The sequence below is a fragment of the Diuraphis noxia genome, unplaced genomic scaffold, assembly GCF_037042655.1.
Source record: "Diuraphis noxia isolate RWA-SAM2 unplaced genomic scaffold, SU_Dnox_SAM2 contig0005, whole genome shotgun sequence".
Classification (NCBI taxonomy): Eukaryota; Metazoa; Arthropoda; class Insecta; order Hemiptera; family Aphididae; genus Diuraphis; species Diuraphis noxia.
Window position 1 is genome coordinate 27921766 of NW_028301715.1, and position 23082 is coordinate 27944847.

Here is a 23082-nt window from a genome sequence, read left to right on the forward strand (position 1 = left end):
TAAACATCTATGACTAAAAACCCCACCTTGTTTAGTTGATAGCAAACTCCTTTGTTCAAAATTATTAAAATTAAATTTCTTTAAAAATCTTTTTGTAGGAAACCAACTTACAAGATTGGTAGTGGTTCTAGTTAGAGTAGGCACTATAAAAACATACTATGATTGCATTGAATGTACTGATTGTACTGTATAAGAATAATAAAAGCTGTTAAAGATACACAATTGGATCAATCTACGAATCTACCTATGGAAAAAGTTGTGTTCCAATACAAAAAGATTTATTTTAATTTTCATCATAATACATCACAACTAAAAGTTTTGAATTAATGTTTTATTTTTTGTTAAATTGTATATACATTTGATCATTCAATGATATATAATTTTAAAAGAAAATAGTAAAATAGAGATTATATAATTTACATAGTGAATACTTAATCCTAAAATGTATCTATAGTTATTATGTCAATGGAATATAATACGATTAGGTTTTTTAATTTTTGATTCTGGATGTGGTACACGCAGTTGTCTAGGAACAAACTTCAAATTATTTGAATCTAATGGTGTTAAATCTTTGATATTCTGAAATACAATAATACAAATATGAATAGTTTTAATTAATCATATAAAAACTAATGTGGTTGGATGACATTAAGTTTCCATGATAAGTAAAATACTATAATTAAAAATATGACATATTTAATTATTCAAGGACTAACCCAAAACAACTTTTTTTAGTCTTACTATATACAAATAAATTATGTGAGTATTAACATTAATCTTCTTGTTCTTTATTAAAAAGGTGAACAAGTCAGTAGTTGTTGAATATGTCGTTGAAATGGATATTTTATAGTTGAAACAATGATAAATTATTGCATACAAAAAATAATTCTGATTTCTGAGCAGAAACTTTGTGTCCTTTGATAAATAATACTTGCATTAATAATTAAATTTAATAACTAAAAAAAATTCAATAAAAATTGAAAATATCTCATGAAAATTGTTTATGAATATCTAATTGAAAAATGCTAATATAAAATATAATTGATGAACATTTCAAGTGTCATACCACTAATGATGCGCGGAAAGTTATGTTTGGTACGTTAAGAAAATCTTACTTCATGAAAAAAACTGGAATTGATCATTATTCGTATAAATTATTACTTGCTTTACTTTATATAAATAATTTTAAATACTTAGTTTTCCATTAATTGTGCATTAAGCGCTTAAAAAATCATAATTTTGCAGTTCCTGAGGAAATAATATTACAAACATGAAAAATATTGTTTACATTTTTGGTGAGCAACAAAAGCATTATTTGATTAAGTGGTACACGAAAATGTTCAAGCTGTGTAGGTGGTACGCATACATAAAAAGGTTGAGAACTGCTGCATTAATGAATAACACCAAAAATAAATAAATAGTATTTTGCTTAAAACATTATATATTTTTCCCCAGCGTTTTCAAAAACAACTAGTAATATTAAATGTTGGCTTTGAATGCAGCAACCACTCTCTATTCATAATAAGAACAGTAACGGGCAACCACCAGTTTTTGGACTACATGATCAGATATATTGTCAAACGTTTTCCATATCAATTCGATACACAAGACCAGTGTTTTCAAACAAAGACGTGCCATGCACACAAGTAGGCTATACAATATTGTTTTTATTTTGAATAGAGTACCAGAAAAGATGATGATATTGGAAATCAGAGCATTTTTTGTAACTCAAATGTTGGTGGGAAACAGAAAAAAAACACATAATTGTAAAAAAAATATATTCATTGTTACACTCAGAACCTAAAACATGTGCTGGTACCACAACTGTTAGTAACCAAGAACAGATATTCAAATTATATTTGCATTGAACTACAAGAATAATATGAGTGGTACTGAATGTAGTGGTTCATTTAAATTATAGTACATAATTTATTTACTCACGGATTTATTTTTTATTGTTTCTTTTTTAGTGAATAAAGGTTCAGGTTTTGGTATGATATACGAACACTTAAGACCTCCTTCGAGCCAACGATTTTGTTTTTGAGGATTAGAATTATAGCTTTGCAACTAAAAATAAGAAAACAAAAAGTTCAAACTATTATATAAATTTACTAGTATACTACTAAAAATAATAATTAAATACCATTGAATCGTGAGATGAGCTAGAAATATCATGTTGTAATAAAGCAGATGATTCTCTGAAAAAATATAAAATATAATTTTTATACAAATAGATTAAGTATTTTGTTACTGCAATTAGATACATGCACATTTTATTTGAATGAGTTCCATTCAAATACATATTTCATATAGAATTTAGTAGAATATGTTATAAGTATAAGCTTATTAAAAAAATTTTGAAATTATATTTTAATTGGTTGGAATCAAATAAAAATTAAGTATTACTTCTTAAAGGCATGATTTAAACCAATTTTATTAATATGTTTTTTGACTTCTATTATTCTCATTTGTAGTTTTGATCTAGTTTGCTCAATGGACTCAAGTTCAGGTGCATAACAAACATGTAAAATACCACCAAAGAAATTTTTTGTGTCTATTTGTTTTTTTGCAAATCTAAAATATTAACAGGTTAAAATTTAATATAAATATATAATAAATGATGAAATTTAACTCCAATTTTAATTGACCTGGCAGATTGTATCTGGATAAATATCACATGAAAACTATGAGTAAATTCTTCTTGGTCTTCAAATTGAACTTGTCGAATACTTAATACATTACCATAACGCTTGCATAACTTTTCCACTTCATCATGTAAATTGACAGATGGCACACCTCTGATCAACAAATGTTGCGACTCATCATTCACCGTGTAAACCTTATTATTATAGTCAAATTCAAGTTTAAGGAAATTATTTACCTATTTAAATGTTAATTTTTTACAAATAGTATATGCAATGACCTATACTGTACCGTTATGTTTTTCATAACATTCAGAAAAGCTCTGAATCATTTTAAATTTATGTTATTTATTTTAATATAATAGGTAAAATAGAAATATTTGTATTAAAACCTACTGCAATAATTTATACATAAACAAAATTGGAACACATCACTTCTTAAGAATAATCTATAAATATTGACCAATTAATCAAGGATACATTGTTTTCGGTCTGACATCAATGTTTGTACCTTAATTGCTGTAAGTTTTCGACCTTGTCTATATTTTGGTCTATTTTCGCAGTAACTTAACATGTTGTGATGAGGATATGACTTTAAAATTGGAACTTCTAAATTCTGTTTAGACATTGTAGAAATGAAATTAATTAATTATGTTGTAAATAAAATTCCATATTTTAAACAAATAAATGGACAATACGTATCATTACAACTAAGTCCACATATAAGAGTATAAAATTAAAAGTACGAATTTTGGTTTAAGCAAGCAAAAATAAAATGTAGGTACACATTTTGTAAAGATACCGATAATACTATCATAGAATATTAGGTATAGACACTGGAAGCGACACTCTCGGACGGGCGGCGGCCAAATATGATAATGAGTCTAGAATATTTCATGACCTTGAAGTTGTTCCTAACTTCTTATCTTACCGCCAAGCTTACAACATCATTCCTGTTGATAATTTATTGTAACTTGTAAGACAAGTCATTATTGTTGATCATTGTGCGACAAGAGTATTATACATATTTTATAAAATATAAATTATAATATTAAGTCAATTTTTTTTTAATGATGTACGATACGAGTATATAGGACGGATCACTGATAGTATATTTTTTAAAGATTTTTGTTCAATAATATTGTAAGCAGTTTTTTTTTCAGATATTAATTTATTAGTATACCTAGCTATAATAGTACTTATTTAATATACCGGGTGATTTTTTTGTCATTGAACGCCATAGGCGTACCGCGTGCGCACGGGTGCAGCGAATGCTGCTTTCGTTGCATCTGACAATTTATTTATAGGACTGGTAAAAAAATGTATGGAATGATATTATATAGAACGAATAATTTTAAACATATTATTGAGTTAATAATTTTAGAATATAAAATATGTTCAGTGTTAATAATATATAATAATATTATTTTATCAATACAAGTCTAAAAATAGATGGGTAATATTGGAGAAATTCGACGTACACTAGATTACAAACACAGACACAACAACAGACAACAATGACAATGCGCGTTGACCATCCAACCGGCAACCAGTGCAGCAAATTCGGTGGGGGGGAGGGGGTTATATTAAGGAATAAGTGGGCTGCTTATTGTTTAATAAATAGGACCGGTTAAAAATGTATGCGCACCTGGGACCCGGCACAAAATCCTGCGCACGCCTATGTTGAACACTCATTATTTCAAAAATTACTTTTGTTTTTGAAAATATTTTCTTACATAGTTTCAAGTTGTTCAAAAACCAACGTTTTTATTAAAAAAATGTATTTTAAAATATTTTTATCCTTGTAATTTTTAAGTTTTTTACTTTTTCGAATGACAACATAGTGTTTTAATTTCATATTCCAAAGCAAAATATTTTTCTAAGTATTTTGATTCATAAAAATCGAATTTAGGACGAGTAGTTTATGAGTTATAACTTTATAAGTATTTAAAGTTTTGATTGGCAGAGTGGAGTGTAACGGGGTTACCCCGCAAAATGTCCACTACTCTGCTTGATAAACTTTAAATACTTATAACTCATAAACTACTCGTCCTAAATTCGATTTTTATGAATCAATATACTTAGAAAAATATTCTGCTTTGGAATATGAAATTAAAACATTATGTTGTCATTCGAAAAAGTAAAAAACTTTAAAAAATACAAGGATAAAAAATATAATTTTTCAATAAAAACGTAGGTTTTCTAACAACTTGAAACTATGTAAAATAATATTTTCAAAAACATTAATAATTTTTGAAATAATGAGTGTTCAATGATAAAAGAATCACCCGGTATACAATTAAATATTAATTATCTACCTTCTATAAAGGTATAAGACAAGCCTGTGTTAAAACTTATAGAACATTAATGTTCTATGGTTGAAGGTAGAGAATTACAATTTACTTAAATACTAAATATACAAACTAGATAATGAAATAATATAACAACACATTTTAACATAATAGTATAACCAGTTAATAACAGTACTTTTTACATTATTTTATTTACATATCATGTTCTTATACAAAATTACTAAATACATTATCAAATAAAAACATAAAAACATAACAATATTTATAAATTTCATTAAATTTGCAATTTTCTGTTTTTTTTTGTGTGAGGAATTTGCAAATTTCGATTGGTTCTGGTTAACGAAGTATGAATTCTAAATCTTATAAATAAATTTAACAAATATTCATGAGGGAATTGTTCACAGGGATGTTCAAAATACACATTTATAAATATAATATAAATACGTTTATATAATATGTATGGAAGCATCATACAATAATATAGGTAGATAGTTATTATAACATTATTATATAGTTATTTATTATATATGGTTATTTATTCTAAGGTAGTATGCAGTGACCTTTTCTTTTAAACTTTGACGGGCTGGTCTCGAGCGGTCGCCGGTCCGTTTCAGCGATAAAAGCGTTCCTAACATCATGCCTTACCGTCAAGCTTACAACACCAATCAGTCCGCCACGAAATAAAAACAATTAAAGTGGAGGGGCGAGTGCGAGTCGCGAGTGTCGCTTCCATAATATTCTATTTAATCTATTTCTATGATAGCCGATTGCCGATAGGTAATATTAAAGTTCTGCAATATCACAGAACAATATCATGTGAGATACTAAGAATTAAGATGTAATATCATTATAATGCAAGCACGGTCTTAGATTCAAATTCAGCTCTAAAGAATAAAGATATATTTATCAATATATCTTAAACATACATATAGATCTTGGTTTGATTATAGTCCCTAAAAAAACAAAATAAAACTTCCATAATATTACTGGAAATAAAAGAAAAACTGATACCACATTGATAGTCACGATTGGAGGTACGGACGGTACGGTTTATAATTTATGATAATATGATAGTTAAGGGTTTAGTTCAGGGATGGCAAATTCGCAGCTCGCGAAAAATTAAATTACCCATTAGCAGTTTGTTCTTTGCCATTAGTTATTATCATAACAATATAGTTGAAATATTATATTTTATTTTTAAAAATAAATATTATATGACAATAATATTTCTCCTTATGGTACGCAGGTAAAACATTGGCACGTTACGGTAGAACAATTTTCCGTCTCTGGTTTAAATAGACCTTAATTGTATTAGCCATAGGCGCAAATAGGGGGGGGGGGCTTAGGGGGTATTAGCACCCCCAATTTTAAAGTTAGCACTCTCAAATAATGATCGTGCTTATGTATCAAAAACTTCTTTCAAAAAAAAAAAAAACTAAAATGACAAAATGCATAGCATAAGCACCCTTAGTTTTTTGTATTGAAATTTTGCTCTTATGGTATTAGCCGTGGCTAAAGATATCGTGTTAATAGTGTTAATACTTCAGTGGTGTCATACTATTAAAATAAAATAAAATAATAATTTTCCATTCGTAATATAAATAATTTAATTACCAAATATATCTCATTAGCCATGCAGCCCGTGCTGGATAAAATGTAATTACGAAAATACGAAACGAAATGTTTGTACTTAGTTGGAGGTTTGGCTGTTGACGTTGTTGTTGTTACTTTGTTTATGATTAGTAAATTATTATTTGCCTAATTTGTCTGCTGATTGACTCATTAGGGTCGGAGGTATTAAATATCATCAGCGACAAAGAGTCAAAGCCAATACCACAATAACCACATGCGTCATGCGCCATTATCGCGGGAAACACTGGTAGTTTTAGTAGATAAACAAAATACAAATGACTATAACCTTAAAATTTTAAAACATTCAGTATTTAGTATTTTACTATTTTCAAACATGACTTGTTTGGATTTCCATTCCTTATTGTTCCATCAAAATTCTCTATTTACAGTGACCAAACAGTTAAACAGTTAGGAAATTGATATGTAGCGCCAAATCACGTTAAATTATTTGCGACTTCGGTGACTAGTCCCTGCGAGTGAGTCTGTGTCTATTTATTATCAATTATCAAAATATCAATCGCCATTCGTCAGAATCATAAGATGACGTTATGATCACAGGACTAAGATATCTAGGCAGTACATTAAACTGAAATATTTTATCAATTGTCCTGTAACTGTAAGCAACAAAACTGTAGTAAATATGGCTGACACTAGATTTAACGGTTTGTACAAATTTACATTAATACTTACTTGTTATTAATATGAAATTTGGAATTTTTTAGATGCAGTTACAAAACTAAATACACCTTTCGATGTGTTTAAATTGGATTGTAGGAATATGATATCAAATGCTGAAGCATTTAAATTACGTGAGGCATTACTAACAATGACATTTAAAAAAAAATCATGTGATCTATATTCGTTTTCTCAATCGCCGGATTTCATTCGCTCTACAAAACTTAAAAAACCTAAGGAAGTGGAACAGTTTTTAGTTTTGCTAAAAATAATAAAGCAAAATATAGCTGCTTACTTAGGAAAAACGTTTAATAATACAATTAGTGCATCTTGTTCTAAATATGACCATGGAGGTAGGTTATTTATTTTTAATTTTAATACAGAATTGAGAATAGTATGTAAATTTCTAATTGTATTGTCTGTATATTTAGATTACTTACTTTGTCATGATGATCGTGTTGACGATAGGTCTGTAGCATTCATTTACTATTTAAATTATGATTGGCTTCCTGAATGGGGTGGCACATTAGATATTTATTCGGTTGACGATCAGAATTGTGCCACAGAAATCGTAGAAAATATTAATCCAGAATTCAATTCCATGATTTTTTTCCCAGTTGAAAAATATACATATCACCAGGTGCGTCATTAAGATTTTAATTTCAATCAAGAGAATGTCAGTACAATATTTGTTTCCTCTCCGTTCTATTGTACTGAAAGTGTTTTCACCTAATATCGTTTTTTTTTTTTTATGAATTTTGAGGATTGACATATTGGTTTTATATTTTATAATTTTATAACCTAAAATAAAATAAAAAAATTGTATATTTAAATAGATTTAGACGATATTTAGACAAATCAATTTGTCATATTTACTAAGATATTAATTTATGTAATGGATAATTTTAGTCTAAGATTACAAAAAATAAAAATAAAATAATTCTGCTTAAGTAATCGTATTTTTGTCTGTTGTGTGTGGGCCAGGGAAAGGAAAGAAATAGTGTGCTGATCAGGTTGACATATTCTTAACTACTATAACAATCTAACTTTTGTTTTATGCTATAGGTGGCCGAAAATGTATCTACCTTTGCTCGTATTTCCATTAATGGTTGGTTCCACTGTGATGAACTCTCTTGGGAAATGTGTAATCAGCCAGTCAAGTTTCATTCTCCAATGTTTACACCACATTCAGTTTCTTTCCTTAGGGTATTTATATAAGATTTGATGTATAATATTAATAATTATTTATTTAGTTTCTTATTTATTAAGTTTCCTGAAATTTTTTAACTTAAACATTTATATTTGAGACTTAAAGAAAAATATCAGAGTGGAGGCCTAATTGGGTAGAAACCAGGGATGGAAAACGTTTTTAAAAAACGTTATTAACCGAAAAAAATGAAAAACGAAAACAATTAATAAAACGAAAACAAAACAAAACAAATAATGAAAACAATTAATAAAACGAAACAAAACAAAAACGTAAAACGAAATTAAATTGTAGTATTATACATTATTTAATTATTTAATTATTTTTGAGTTCTGGATTTATTTTATTATTTACTCTAGAAACCTGAAATAGTGTTTCATTATAGTCTTTAAGACTTAAGTCATTACTTTTTGGTTTTTAATCTTTACCAATGCACTTTTAAAATTTAAAAATATTTTAATTTTAAATCAGAAATTTTAATTTTCTTAAATGTATATAAATTATAATTTTGATTTAAAATTTAAATATTAAGTATAATTAATTTGAATTTTTAACTTTTAAGTGCATTTCTATATTGCGCGTTTCAATTATAACTTGAAAGTTATAACTCAGTTATAAGTTATAAGAATATATTATATAAAAAAAAGATTATCAAAAACGTTATTTGGAAACAATAAGAAAATAACGTTTTTAAAAACGTTAATCAAAAACGATATTGAAAAATAACGTTAATCTAAAACGTAATAAACAAAAAAGTTTAAAAACGTTAAACAAAAATGACATTTTTTAAATCAATAAACAAAAACGAAAAAATTAAAAACGTTTTCCATCCCGGGTAGAAACCTTCCAACTTGGGAGAGTTTATATTTAATGGGAGATAATATGAAAGTATTATAGAATTTTCTTCATTGAATTGTTCGTTGTATTTGATATCTGAATTGTGTTCTTGTTAATTATAAGTTATAAAAGTATCTGTACTTGTATTAATCATGGGCATGATTTTGATGTTTATTTAAGTGGACACCATATCTGCATGTGTTTCCATCTTGACAAATATAGTCAATTGTTTGTACCTTTTATAATACCCATGACCAGGTGCCTGATTGGGCCGACGGGACAGGCTACTGGGTCGTACTTTTTTTTTTTTAATAACAGATTTTAATATAATAATTATAAACAGTGCTCGTAAGTTCATGCACTGAAAAATGCATAAATAAGCATGCATTCATGCTCTAAAAATTAGCAAAATATGCACTTAAAAGTTCGAAAATATGCATTTATATGCCCTAAAATTATTAAATAATGAACTGAAAATATGCATTATGTAAAAAACCATGAGCAAATTTTAAAATAATAAGAATATATCCATTAATTTTAAAAGCGTTTTATTAATTTTAATTTTTTACATTTAATTAATAAAATAAAAAAAAATGAATAGGTACTTGTGAAGTTCATGATAATATGTCTTTGTTATCTAATTTTTGTACACCATTATTCTGCACCTACAATTAAAAAATTTGGAATTTAATATTAGGTATTTCATTTTGAGATATATTTGTATAATATTTATAAAAATTATATTTACTTAAGAAATTACACTGTATTATTAGCATTTTTTTTATGTTTTCCAACTTATAAGATCGGCGATTGCCTATCAATAAGTTTTTGAGCATAGAAAAAGATCTTTCTACATCTGCTGAAGTAAGTGGTACATATTTGAAGTACAATAAATCGTTTGCAGTCATATCATCAGGTAGATCTAAATTTGCAATATTGTCTTCTACGCCACTCAAAACTTTTGACATTTTACAAATTATGTTGTACCCGATATTTTTGTCGAAAACATATTTTAGTTTTTTTTTAATTTCAATTCCGTGATGTCCTTCTAATTTTGTAAATGTGTCTTGGATTTCTTCGACTATTCTAGGTAGTCACAGGAGAATAATAGGTTGGTAATAAATAGAAATACTATCATTTTGTAAACGGTGAAATAAATAAGAAACAAGAAACTTTTCAAATATTTGTCTAAAAAATTTTTTTATGAAATAATATGCGCTAACAACTCTAAAAAATCGACTATATGCCAAATATACCTTAACACCCAAAACATGCAAAAACATGCACTATTAAACTTTATATTATTGTTACTACTGTTATGAAACGGATTTGTATCTCAGTTAGCATGTTTTCCTGTGTAGCAGAAAAAACATGCGGATGCATGAACTTACGAGCCCTGGTTATAAATTTAAACCATGTGTAGCATGGACTTATAGTAATTTAGGATTGGCGTACAAATATCTTTTAACACTGCCATCAACTCAGGTACATATATATTTTATAAATTATTTAAATACACTATAAATATTGATTCATACCATTTGCGTTTTGCGTAGGTAGCATGTGAGTGAACATTTTAGATATTAAAATGTATTAAAAACAGACTATCGAAATCTAAAATAGGCGTTTATGTTAATGTACGTCAAAAAATAAGTACTTTATAATATAGACACAGATAACATAATCAATAAAGTAGCTACTATTATAGCTAGTACCTCTAAAACATTTATTAAAGAATTAATGTATTAATTGGTTATAAATATATAAATATATTTGTGTAACTAAATTTGAGTATATTTTGTTTCATAAAGGGCCGGTTTAGGTATAGGTTTTCCGGGCCGAATTTTATTCCAATCCGTTACTGCCCATAACTCGCTTTAAAATTAAATAAGTATATTAAAAGAATTTACGACATCAATTAGACAGTATTCTAACTTCTAAATTTGGTAATAAGTCAATTTTCTTTAAAATTAAACTTTACCTTGTAAATTAATTATTCAGCATGTAAAATGTTCTGTGTTATATGTCGGTAATATAAAGACAACACATATGGGGTATGGTGTCCTTTTAAAAGTTAATTGATAAGATATTATGCAACACATTACAGAATGGCTGCACACTGTTTATTGCTTTGACTGCCAAAGTTCGTCTGATTTTAGTATTTACTAATAACAATTTGTGTTTCAGTGTGATAAAGTTACCAAAAAATGCATCGAATCAATATTTGAAAAACCATTATTTAGAGAAGCTATTAAAGAAACATTCAAAAAAGATGGTTTCATAATGTGCGAGGGATTCTTCACACGTAAGATGGTAGACTATTTATCCAATGAAATATTTTCCAATGGCATGAATTGGAAAATCAGAGGACCTTTAAACAAAAGGTAGATGTTTAGTCTGTGTTATTTATTTAGACATTTATACATATTTATTATTATTTTAGGCATTACAAATATGTAGATTTAAAAGATTTGCCAGGCTCAGTTTTATCTGTTGTTAATTTGTTAAAAACTCAACGCATGTTTCAATTTTTTAAAGACTGCACAGGTCTGGAATTTCTTGCTGGTAAGTTAAATATTGAAAGTTATTGTTAAATATCAATTTACACTATTTTTGTTTTTATTATTAATGGTGAAATTTTTTAATTCCAGTAAATATTGAAGTGCAAAGATGGCATGGTGGACACTATATGGTATCAGGTGGAAACGATGGACTAGACGGTTTTAATGTATTAAGTGTCTATTTATTTTTTAGTCAATGTTTTGGTACAATGTCTGATGCCAATAAAGATGATCTACATTATGTATTTGAAATCAAAAATACATTAACACCGGTAAATACTATTATACATATACTATTTTATACTAAGATTAAATTTTTATAATTAATTAAATTTTTTTTTAGAAATTTGCATGTAAGCCTCAGCACAATACTATTTTTATGGTAAATCGAGATTCAAATATGGATTCATATGTTAAGTATTGTAAAATAGTTGATGGTCATGCGTGGACTGTAGTTGTTGCTAATTATGTGATTAAAAAAGATTTTGAATGTAAAATAGTACTATAGAACAAAGACTCAGAGATAGATTAATTTTTGTTTTATTTTGTTTTTTAATGTTGACCTAACCACATTTATTAAACAATTATTTTCCTATTGCAATATGCTTTATAAGATGTTTTTTTTTTATGTTTGTGATTAAATCATTAATTAATGAATAATTTTTATTATTTTTATCAATTAAGTGTTCATAATTTATAAATAATTATTATTCAAAAAAATAAGTTAATTTTGGATATTAAATGTTGAAATTAATATCGTTGTTTGATATTTTATTACTTTCACTTAATTAATTAATATTATTTTATTATTATTTATATTCATTTACAATAGAAAATTTATTATATATCATTAACCCTAAATAATGAGTGTCTAAGATATGTCTTGTGTCTATAAGATAATAAGGAACCAAGGTCAGACTACTTGTTAATATTATTTAATAATAAAAAAAAAATGTAATAATATTATCATATTCCCAATTATTTTCAATTTGTATGTTATTGTAGTCGAAATGGAATACTGATTTTTTATAACCTTACTTAAGCCTTCTAGATCATAAGAAAATTACATTTTGTAAATAATATAATATCATTAAATTTAAGACATGCATAGTGTATGCAATGTTTGTTAAAAAGGAATAATATATTTTTCAAAAGTGTAATATTTATTTTAAAAGTGACTGTAATATAAATGAGATACAAGACTTTAATTATTTTTTTTGTATTTTGCTATTTATTTTTATTTAATATACATACTTTTATGCATAATTTTATATTTTATACTATAGTTATTAATTACAGGTATGCAGTTGTGTATTAATACAAATTATAAATAACTGTAAAAAATATATAATATAAGATTTTAAATCAAGGATATGCGTAAAAAGACATTTTTATAAAATTCTAACTAAAGAAATTGTGTATATTTTTTTGATTTTGAAGAGCTTTGATAAAATTCATACTTCAGATACTCAAAAAATAACAGTAAACTAGATATTTTCCACTTCTAAGTAAATTTATAACTCATATATATATATATATTATGTAATAGTAATGTAGGTATAATTTTTTCTTGTCAATTTGCATTTGAAAATCTAAATATCTGTACCTAGCAAAAAAACATATTTACTCTAAAAAAAGTATAAATAACTAGTTAAAAAGATACAAAATATTATTTTAATTACTAATTAGGTATCATATGTTCAGGGCTCACCTGGTGGTCAATATTTGAGCAATTTATACAAAATAATCAACTGTAGTTAAGGTTAAACTTAAATTTGTGTATAAAACATAAAACAATGCTCCAAAGTATTAAATATTGATATTAAAAGAACAACTAGAGTTCAATTATTGAAAAAAAATTAGTTGGAGAATGTGGTTGCTTGCAGACGAACAAATTAAAACCAAAAAAAGTAAAAACTATTCAAATAGGGAGGTTACACACTACATGGGTGTCTGAAAGCAAAGGAATATCAAGAAGCAAAAAAACAAATTAGATTAAAACAAGTGGTACCCATAAGTGGACACTTATTAAGTATTTTAAAGATTCTTTTGTAGTTTAGTATTTAACAAAATAATCAATTAAAGGGCTCCTGCATCAATAAGCGTTGGTTATTCGAATCGCAAATTCATTTATATATATGAATTTTGGGGAAGATTTGGAGTGTATCGATACATATCAGAACAATTTTAAGCGTTCAAGTTACACTAACAGTATACAAGTGATTATTAACAACTCGTATCACAACTTAGATTTTGATACGAGTCAGTATATAGTTTACTCTATGTTATGTAACTATTCTTTGTCGATAACAAGGTGGTATATTTTAACCATGATCGATAAGATTACACAAATCTTATTTTTCTTCTTGAAAATCTTGCTATACAGACGCATTTCACCAAGTCATCGCAATATTCCTTGGTCTCGAACAATCAGTTTTGAACCAAAAACCTAACCATAAGGTGTGAATGTATAATTAATGATAATTGACCAAAATATTTGCAGCCGTTGTTGAAACTTTTGTGAAAAGAACCACCACTATACATTACTCAGTATTAAGTGAACTGCCTCAATAAAAATTAACATCTTTCAGCTTAAATATAAAGTATAAATTGAAGTGCTTAAACCAATACATATTTCAAAGACAGCTTATCTTGCTGTGAGCCTATCAAATTAGTGTTAACTAAATTTGTGATCCAATTAACATTGGGCTTTCACATTCATTGCTTCCCAGATCTCAGAGATAGACAATTTTAAAGAATGACAATAATGGTATGAATGATTATAATCAATTTATTTTAATTATATGAGTTTTTCACATTTATGTCCTAGGTTTACATTTTGGTTATGCAGTCTTTAAATAAAAAAAATTGAATTGAAATAAAAAATTAGAGATTATCATGAACACTTTTATGGAAAAGAAAAAGTCATTATGATTGGTAAATTAAGTATCAAAATTCATATATTTTATTTTGAAACAATTATTTACTCCTTACTATAAATCAACAATTTAAAAATACATATTTTTGAAAAATAAATAAATAAATATATAATAAAAGAGATCAGTACCGGATCTACAAATTATGCAACCCGGGGCACAACATAATATTAGCGCCCCTAAGTCACCAAATCATAAAAATGATGAGTTTTAAATTTGAAATTTGCGCCCCTTTATGATAACCGCCCGGGGCATGGGCCTTGGATCGCCCCCCCCCCCTAGATCCGGTACTGAAAGAGATCCAAATATGGGCAAAACAATGATGAAATAGCTTATATTAACAACAAAAGTTACAATACAAAACAATATTGATATAACTTAGTAACCGAAATATTGCTGAAATAATATAATTTTTCTTGTTTTACCCTTAATTATTGTGGTTATAACCACAAAAGTAAAAGAGACTAAAAGATAGAAATTTAAAATATAAAAAAATATGGGAGAAATGTCTCCACATAAAATTACTTTTAGTAGGCTAATGATCTGTGATGTTGAAGCCTTTTATTCCAATAAAAAAAAAAAATAATACATTTGAAGTTTACATCACCTGCAGATTGGTTTTACAAAAAATGTGTTGAATTTTAACACTTTACTAATAATTATGTTAAAACAGTTTTTTGATCATAAATTTATTATTTTTTTTACCCATATTTGTACTTTATTTTCTATACATCGATTTAAAAAAAAAATGACTAATAATTAAATATACATAATATTAATGGTTGCTGGTTATACAAATAAAAGTAATTACAATAATAACAACAAAATAAAATGAGTATAATTTTGAGTTCAGGAAATATGAGGTTTACTAAGTTCAATTATTGGCAATTGAATCTTTGCTATCGAGTAGAAGAGCTACTGCTTGCCTAACACTCATTTCCCACGAGTCAAGTATATGAGACACTGTAAAACGGACTGGCATCAACATCATCCTTGATTCAAACACATCTTTAACACACATAAGGAATGATGTACCACCATAGTCGTTGGACGAAATTATACAAGCAGGATTTGCAGGGGGATAATTCTCATAAACAATTATGTTAATTGGGGGCACACAAGGCAGATTTTTGTCATCCAACCAACACAACAGGCGGATACAAGAAACTCCGCTAGGACGAACAGGATCTAAAGACACCTAAAATCAAATGTTAGGTGAGAAAATATATGTCATATTTTGATACCATGAAAATTTGTTACATTGTACTAAAATGTTTATTTTAACCTTAAAACGTTGATCGAGTCTAGCGATTTCACCTTCTAATGCTTTAGGTATGATGCTTTGAACTTCGTTAGAATTTTCATTTCCTGCATATGGTGGTGGTGACCTTTAAAATGCAATTAATAATTAATTAAGCTATCAATAACATTATTAAAATTAAGGAATACAACTTACAAAGGTCGTCTTTGGCCCACCATAAATTCTATACAAGGAGCAAATGTTCTGTGGAGTGTATGATTAAAGTTTGGAGATTGTATCATTGACCCAATGACTTCAATTAACGGATGCACCTCTCTCATAGTAGATGATTGTGGGGGTGGCACACTTCCACCTTCTGCCTAAAGTTAATGATAACTTTAATTATTTTAACAAAGAAACATTGGAAAACTGTTTGAAATAAACAAAAGGTAATTACTCTGCTTAAATCTAATCTTTCTAAAGCAATTTCACATTTCAACAAAGTTTCCAGAGGCATCCGTTGGGTGGGGGTTGACAGTATTTCTAGAAGCTTTTTCATCTTGCTTAATTTCTCAACATCTACAATTATTCATTATTATGATAAAAATGTATTGTTATCATAATAATAGATTTAAATTAATAATAGCAGTTAATATGTAGATAGTGATAAAATTATTATTTTACCTTCATTCCCCATATGTGCAATCATTTTTCGTAAAGGTTCAATGTATTTGCTTAGTTGCCTAACTTTTTCTCTATATGCTATGTCTTCCTGAGCCAGAGGACTTGGACCAGCATTAGATGATGGGTTCATAGGAGTGTTTAAAGATGGAACTGAACTACCTGGTGATGGCACGTTACCTAAAAAATTAATTCACACAAAGGGTAATAAATAGCACATATATACATATATGTTGTATATATATCAAAGTTATGTAAATCATTATTGAACATTTTTAACATGAATATTTAAAATTTATCATGTCAAAAAGTATAAGTTATATTTTATTAATTCATTTCGACTTTTGTTAAAATTTGTTTTGATTTACGGTTGCATCCATAGATATATAAATTATTGTATAGGGAGTATGCTTGCCGACAGTTCACAAGGGACAAGATAGAGTGATTGAGAAAACACCAAAGTTTGGTTAGGTTAGGTTATAGACTTATATTATAAACTATGGTTCTTTATTTCTTGGCTCCAAATACATAAACACTGTTTTTTTTGATAGATTTTTAAGTTAAAATTAGGACAAAATTAGATATAACGGATAAACAAAGAAGAACAATTTTTTAAAATTTTTTTGCATGTTATTTAAAAATACTTATCATTCTGTAATCAAAAATCTAGAAAAATTTGGCAATTCTGGATCCACAGTCTGAGCCCTGCAGTATCCAACAGTAGACCTCTTGCCCCCCCCCCCCCCCCCATATAAAAATCTACTATGGTGTTATTCATAGTTAAATTAGGTGATTGGTGCCGCTAGACTGATAGAGATGATTATTAAAAGTAAATTATAATTATCAAAAAACAATAATGCTTACTTTAATTTAATTTGAAAAATTTATAATACACACATTTATTTAGATTTTTTCAAACATGATTATTAAGAGAAGCTACTTTCTATAAATTATATTACTGTACTGAGCAATGTGATCATAAAATATGTACTTGTTTTTAATATTTAATTTATATTGTAGTCCAATTTTAGAATTATAATGGATTTGCACTTAGTTAATGTCATCTAATAGATACTTAAAATAAAAGTAACTTGTACCTTGTTCAAATAAATTAATAAATTTAACGGCTTTAATTTAAATAGACATACCAATTGATCTAATAGGTCCACTCATTTGGCCACCAGGAGTTAATTGAGGACCACTTGGTGAACCGATCATTTGATTACTAAAATCATACAAATTAACATTAATAAACTCATTTTATATAATAATAAATATATAAGTTATATAACTGATTACTCAACACTTTATAATATTGTAAAATAAAATGATTATTGCCAGTATATTCAAATCAATTTCAAAATAATAATGTTTTTGTGACATAGTAGTAACCTGTAACCCACTATGCTGTAGAATAGGATATAAGGATCTGGTATCGAGAGTTCAAAATTGTTTGTATTAGCCACTAACTTCTTTCAATTGTATCAAATTTATGATTAAATGTGTTATACACCCACTTCCATTTCAGAGTATCAAAAGGGTAACTCATATCATCATTATCTTACCAGCTTATAATAATTTATATTTAAAATACTACTTACACAAATACATTTTTAATTAACAAATAAATATCTTAGTAAATATCTTACATGCAAACAATTATTAAGCACAATTTTTTAAATAAGAATTTTGCTCTGTATTCAAAGACTTTAAAATGTTATCAAAAAATTTAATTTCCTGATTTAAAACGTAGAAATTGGCATATAAAACACTAAAATTTAAAAGTCTGTAATTTGGATTCTGTTCCCTGAAATTCAGATTTATGTCATATCACTACTACATTAGGACTATAGCCCTCCATGACAATTAGTGTTAGCCATTTAAGAACAATACATTTTATTAAAATGTAAATATTTACCTAGATGGAAGAACATTAACAGGAGATTGTTGAGGTGACGAAGGACTATTGTGGCTAAGAAATTGATTACTCGCTACAGACCTTGGTGGTCCTGCTGGATAACCTCCAACTACAGGTTGATTAGGAATCATCATCACATTTTCTGGACCAACAGGCATCTAGTTGAAATACAATAAATATTAATATCAGTCATCAATATATATAGTATTAATGATGTTATAAATAAGTCACTCGTTTAGATTGGCGTATAAAAATTAATAGGTTGTAATTACAACATTAGTAAATTATGAATCATATTTTTATTTTTTTTTTTAATTATAAGAAAAATTAAATCTTTCAAGCAATCTTTCAATAACACTAGAAATATTAATTAACTACAGTCTAAAAGTACTCGATCTTAAAAATAGAAAAATAAGCTCAGTATTTGGGAGTTTGATGTGTTGACTTAATAAGTTAGATCATAGACTTTTGTTTTATCAAATATTCTCTAGATGTTACTTAAAATCAAAATAAAATATGTTCAATTTCTCAAGTAAATCTATCTATTACACAATTTAAATATACTAACAAATTAAATGATAAAATGATGGGGGAGGGGAGGAAAGTTGGAAAATGATCGGTTTTAAACACTATTATCGAGCGCAGTGTTAGAACTTTTTAATAGAAATTAGATATATTTTTAGTATTTTAACAAATCATAATACATGATGGTATGTTTAAATTATTATACAGTATTACTTTTCTTGGTTGCATTCGACCCATAGTATTTGATGGCATATTACCCGGAACAACCCCAGGCATACCCTGTACTGGCATACCTTGTACAGGCATCCCTTGTACAGGCATTTGAACAGGCATACCCTGCATTGGTGGACCACCCATGACTGAAGACATAGGCATAGGAGGCCCTTGTTGACCCATCTGATTGCCCATAGGACCTGTATTAGGATTTTGCATCATTGGTCCTTGACCCATAGGTCCACCAGGTCTCAATGGTGGACCTTGATTCATTGGACTGGGTCCCATTGTCATTTGTCCAGGTAATTTATTTTGGGTTTGTGGTCGATTGTTTAATGTTTGCAACACTGAAATTAATGTAAAATGTTTACAATAGTTATTTGATTGTATTTAATTTTAACTTCATACATGTTGTTGCATTTACAGGGCCAGGGTTTTGGTTCATATTCATCATTTGGTTACCACCTCCTATAAAATAAATCATAATTGTAAATAATGATTATTAATTTTAAATAATAGTAACATAATGTTATAATACTTACTCATATCTCTTCCACCTACATGTAATAATAAACGTGCAACAAAGCTTAAGTATTCATCCTATAACATAAAAAATTCATACAATTTATTTTAAGAAATTAAAAAAGAACATGTTTATTTTAAAACCTAAACACAAACTATTAGCAATAGTTCATTTTTAATATTTTCTATTAAATGGAATAGTATTGAAAAAAATTACATTACTTTTTAAAGAATGTATGGCAAGAATTAAGATTAATTACTATGATAATAATAAGAAATAAAAGACCGAATAACAATTAAAATGTCTATCTAATATTTTTTATAGTCATTGAGTGAGACCAAAAACACATTATACACTATAAATTATGTATGTAAATATGTATATACAACAATTATACTAATATCTATCATACAAATAAATAACTTTTTTTTATTTTATATAGTTTTAGAACTTAATAAGTATAGATAATGTTGAAATTATTAAATAATACCTAGTCTAAGAGTATATAATGAGATTTCATAAATGTTTAGAAAATAAAAATGAAATAGTAAAATATACTTCAATTTATTATCAGTTATTGATGAACACGTGGACGCACAAAATCATTAGAATAATATAATATGATAATATAAAAAAATAATTGAGATAATAATCTACACTTGAACCATATTATTTTTTCATAATTAAATTAATGCCAGAACCTACTATTTAAAATATTATATTTTAACAATCATAAAATAACAGCTTATTAATTGCGCATGAAGATATAACAAAACTACAAAATACTAAGACTAACTAATTTATAACATTTAATGCCAAACATTAATAAGAAATATAATAATAATGAAATAAAAAATAAATGAAGTTATTATATTCTTCTATTATTAATATGACAATGATCACATGGTACTCTGACTACATTAATTTTGATAAACAATACGGTTATTAAGCAAATTATATCTGAGTTTTGTAATTGTAGGTACCATGAAAGAGTTAACTATAATAAATAAGATCAATGATTTAAATGTATTCTGTATATAACACAGTCATTTGAAAATATTATACTAGAATTGAGATTTTTAAAGCTGGGTATTTAAATAATTTTGGGTTCTATCATTGGATAGTCCCCGGCTTATGTCACTCAAGTGAAAAAAAAGTATATGTATTATTTCATTTACTTATGGTATAAAATTAAGTACATATTGTAAATATTAAATAAAAGAAAATATTTGAAATTGGGGGTTTTCAGAATATAAAATATTTTACCCTTAAATAAAAGGGATTTGTGGAATTTTGAAAGTTACAGTAAAAGTGACATACCTAAACTTATTTACTCTACGGTAAATTTGTAACATATTATTATCAAGTTGAGCATTATAAACTGATAAAAAATAATTACATACTTACACCATTTAAATATGAAAATAATAAAATATATATTATTTTAAATAGGTAATAAATATTACTAGACATTATTATGTACTAAGTGTTATATTGTATTTTAATTTGATTGAGATTACCTACTAGAAATAAAATCATAAACATGATATTAAAATGTCCTTTTTCAATTTGTAAAAAGGAAAAACTATTCCTTAACACATTAAGTAGGTATTTTAAATATAATAAACATATATTGTGGAAATGTTATTGATTCTAATAGTGTTAGCCAATATTTTTTCAGAAAATATGTTTTACTACTCTGTATCCATAATAAAAGAAAAATAATATTGTTGATTTTACTATTCATATGTGATTTACATATATTTTACTATAATTTAAGTAAATACACAACCATATATTATAAGTTAAAATTAATTTGTACGGTGTTTTAATAATTAAATTGGCAATATTTTTTAATATCATGTAATCATATCCAGAAGGTATTATGTGATTTCAGATTTATGGTACAATAAGCAGTTTATATCATTTTTATTAGTTATATAAAAATTTTTAAACCATGAAAAACAGATACATGAGTTTTTTTTTCAGTGTACAAAATCATTAATTTCTAATGTAAAACGTAATAAAATATATCCCAAACTATTATCAAAAATATAAAAATATTCAAAGCACTTTAACTTTGTTATTCAACTATTAAAAAAAAATCGTTAATATAATTGCATTGTTGAACATTACATTGTTTATGTAGGTACCTAAAATTGGCTATGATTGAATTAGAAAATACATTAGGAAGGTACTTACTTTGCTTTTGGCTTTCATGAACACATGATTCTCCATTTCTAAACTGTTCTTTGATGTGGGCATTCCTGATTGAGCAATAGCTTCATCACTAGAAATATAAATACATAATAATTTGATTGATATTACAAGCTTACAATCATCCACAGTTATGCACATACATTTTATTGACCACATTGTGGCGAAAACTCGAAGTACGCCAAATATCGTCGTCGCTCATGGCGGCTGTTGTAGTATTTCAAATGTAACTAATATTGAATTATGGTTGGAAATAAGACAATGGTAAGAAAACTGTTAAATTGTCGACACATAAATCTATGTAAACCGCTTACCGTTTTCAAGCCAATTGAACGCTAATAAAAGAAATTAATTTTAATAGCAACAATAATATACTATCAACACTAATTGGTGACATGCCAATTGCAAAACTAGACCCAAAATTTTTTAAAGTCACAACTCACTAGTCAGTAAAATATAATGAACATCACAACAGAGAACAGAAGAAGAACTAAACCAATCTAATCTGTATTCTATGAACTAAACGATTTTAATGATACGTCATGACGTCGGTAAACAATTTTTAAGGCTTATCAGATTTATCGTTTTTTTTATAAACATTTTCCCGGTCTAGAACGTTTCCGATCCATGGTCCGCGGTTGATAACGACAGTGCCATCTTCTAGCAATTTTTTGTACTGTGTTTGCGCTCGAAGAAAACGATCCTACAAATGCCATAGATCCGATGGCAAGTATTACCAATGGTAGTACGGTATGGTAATTTACCATAGAACAATTATGTATTACTGAACCTTAAAAGGTCTATGCATATTATAATAATTGTCCACGACTGATGACTGTAAATCATAGAGTAATATAGAGATGCCATATCGTATCTCGGCAATAGAATAGTTGTGAAGACAAATGTGTTAGGTCATTCAACCCAATTGTGTGTCACCTTACAACCAGATTTCAACTAGATCGC

General features: G+C 26.9%; 3 protein-coding genes across 6 annotated transcripts; 1 reads left to right on the forward strand and 2 right to left on the reverse strand.

Moving 5' to 3' along the window:
- Positions 1–310: 310 nt before the first annotated feature.
- LOC107162109 (RNA-binding protein 48) lies at positions 311–6687 on the reverse strand. 2 transcript variants are annotated; one of them, XM_015508843.2, is made up of 7 exons: positions 6569–6687; positions 3154–3258; positions 2649–2839; positions 2407–2574; positions 2144–2198; positions 1942–2067; positions 311–579 (listed from the first exon to the last, which is right to left on the reverse strand). In XM_015508843.2, the coding sequence occupies exons 1-7, from the start codon at positions 6587–6589 to the stop codon at positions 463–465; spliced, it is 783 nt and encodes a 260-aa protein (XP_015364329.2). In that variant the 5' UTR covers positions 6590–6687; the 3' UTR covers positions 311–462. The 2 variants fall into 2 exon arrangements, with proteins under 2 accessions (XP_015364329.2, XP_015364331.2); XM_015508845.2 differs by lacking the exon at positions 6569–6687 and having other exon boundaries at positions 3154–3459.
- A 191-nt stretch (positions 6688–6878) lies between these two features.
- Positions 6879–13074, forward strand: sud1 (Prolyl 3-hydroxylase sud1). The gene is made up of 8 exons (XM_015508881.2): positions 6879–7248; positions 7309–7614; positions 7693–7901; positions 8327–8467; positions 11493–11689; positions 11749–11870; positions 11957–12138; positions 12210–13074. Exons 1-8 carry the CDS (start codon positions 7227–7229, stop codon positions 12372–12374), a joined length of 1344 nt encoding a protein of 447 aa, XP_015364367.2. The 5' UTR covers positions 6879–7226; the 3' UTR covers positions 12375–13074.
- Positions 13075–14808: 1734 nt separating this feature from the next.
- On the reverse strand, positions 14809–22694 carry MED15 (mediator complex subunit 15). Of its 3 annotated transcripts, none has more exons than XM_015508837.2 (13): positions 22563–22694; positions 22263–22454; positions 22105–22192; positions 19922–19979; positions 19788–19847; positions 19380–19726; positions 18642–18799; positions 17872–17948; positions 16727–16903; positions 16500–16621; positions 16259–16422; positions 16088–16190; positions 14809–16000 (listed from the first exon to the last, which is right to left on the reverse strand). In XM_015508837.2, exons 2-13 carry the CDS (start codon positions 22319–22321, stop codon positions 15677–15679), a joined length of 1737 nt encoding a protein of 578 aa, XP_015364323.2. In that variant the 5' UTR covers positions 22322–22454; positions 22563–22694; the 3' UTR covers positions 14809–15676. The 3 variants fall into 3 exon arrangements, with proteins under 3 accessions (XP_015364323.2, XP_015364322.2, XP_089085387.1); XM_015508836.2 differs by having other exon boundaries at positions 22263–22349; positions 22434–22642; XM_089229261.1 differs by having other exon boundaries at positions 15749–16000; positions 16063–16190; positions 22263–22645.
- Positions 22695–23082: the final 388 nt, after the last annotated feature.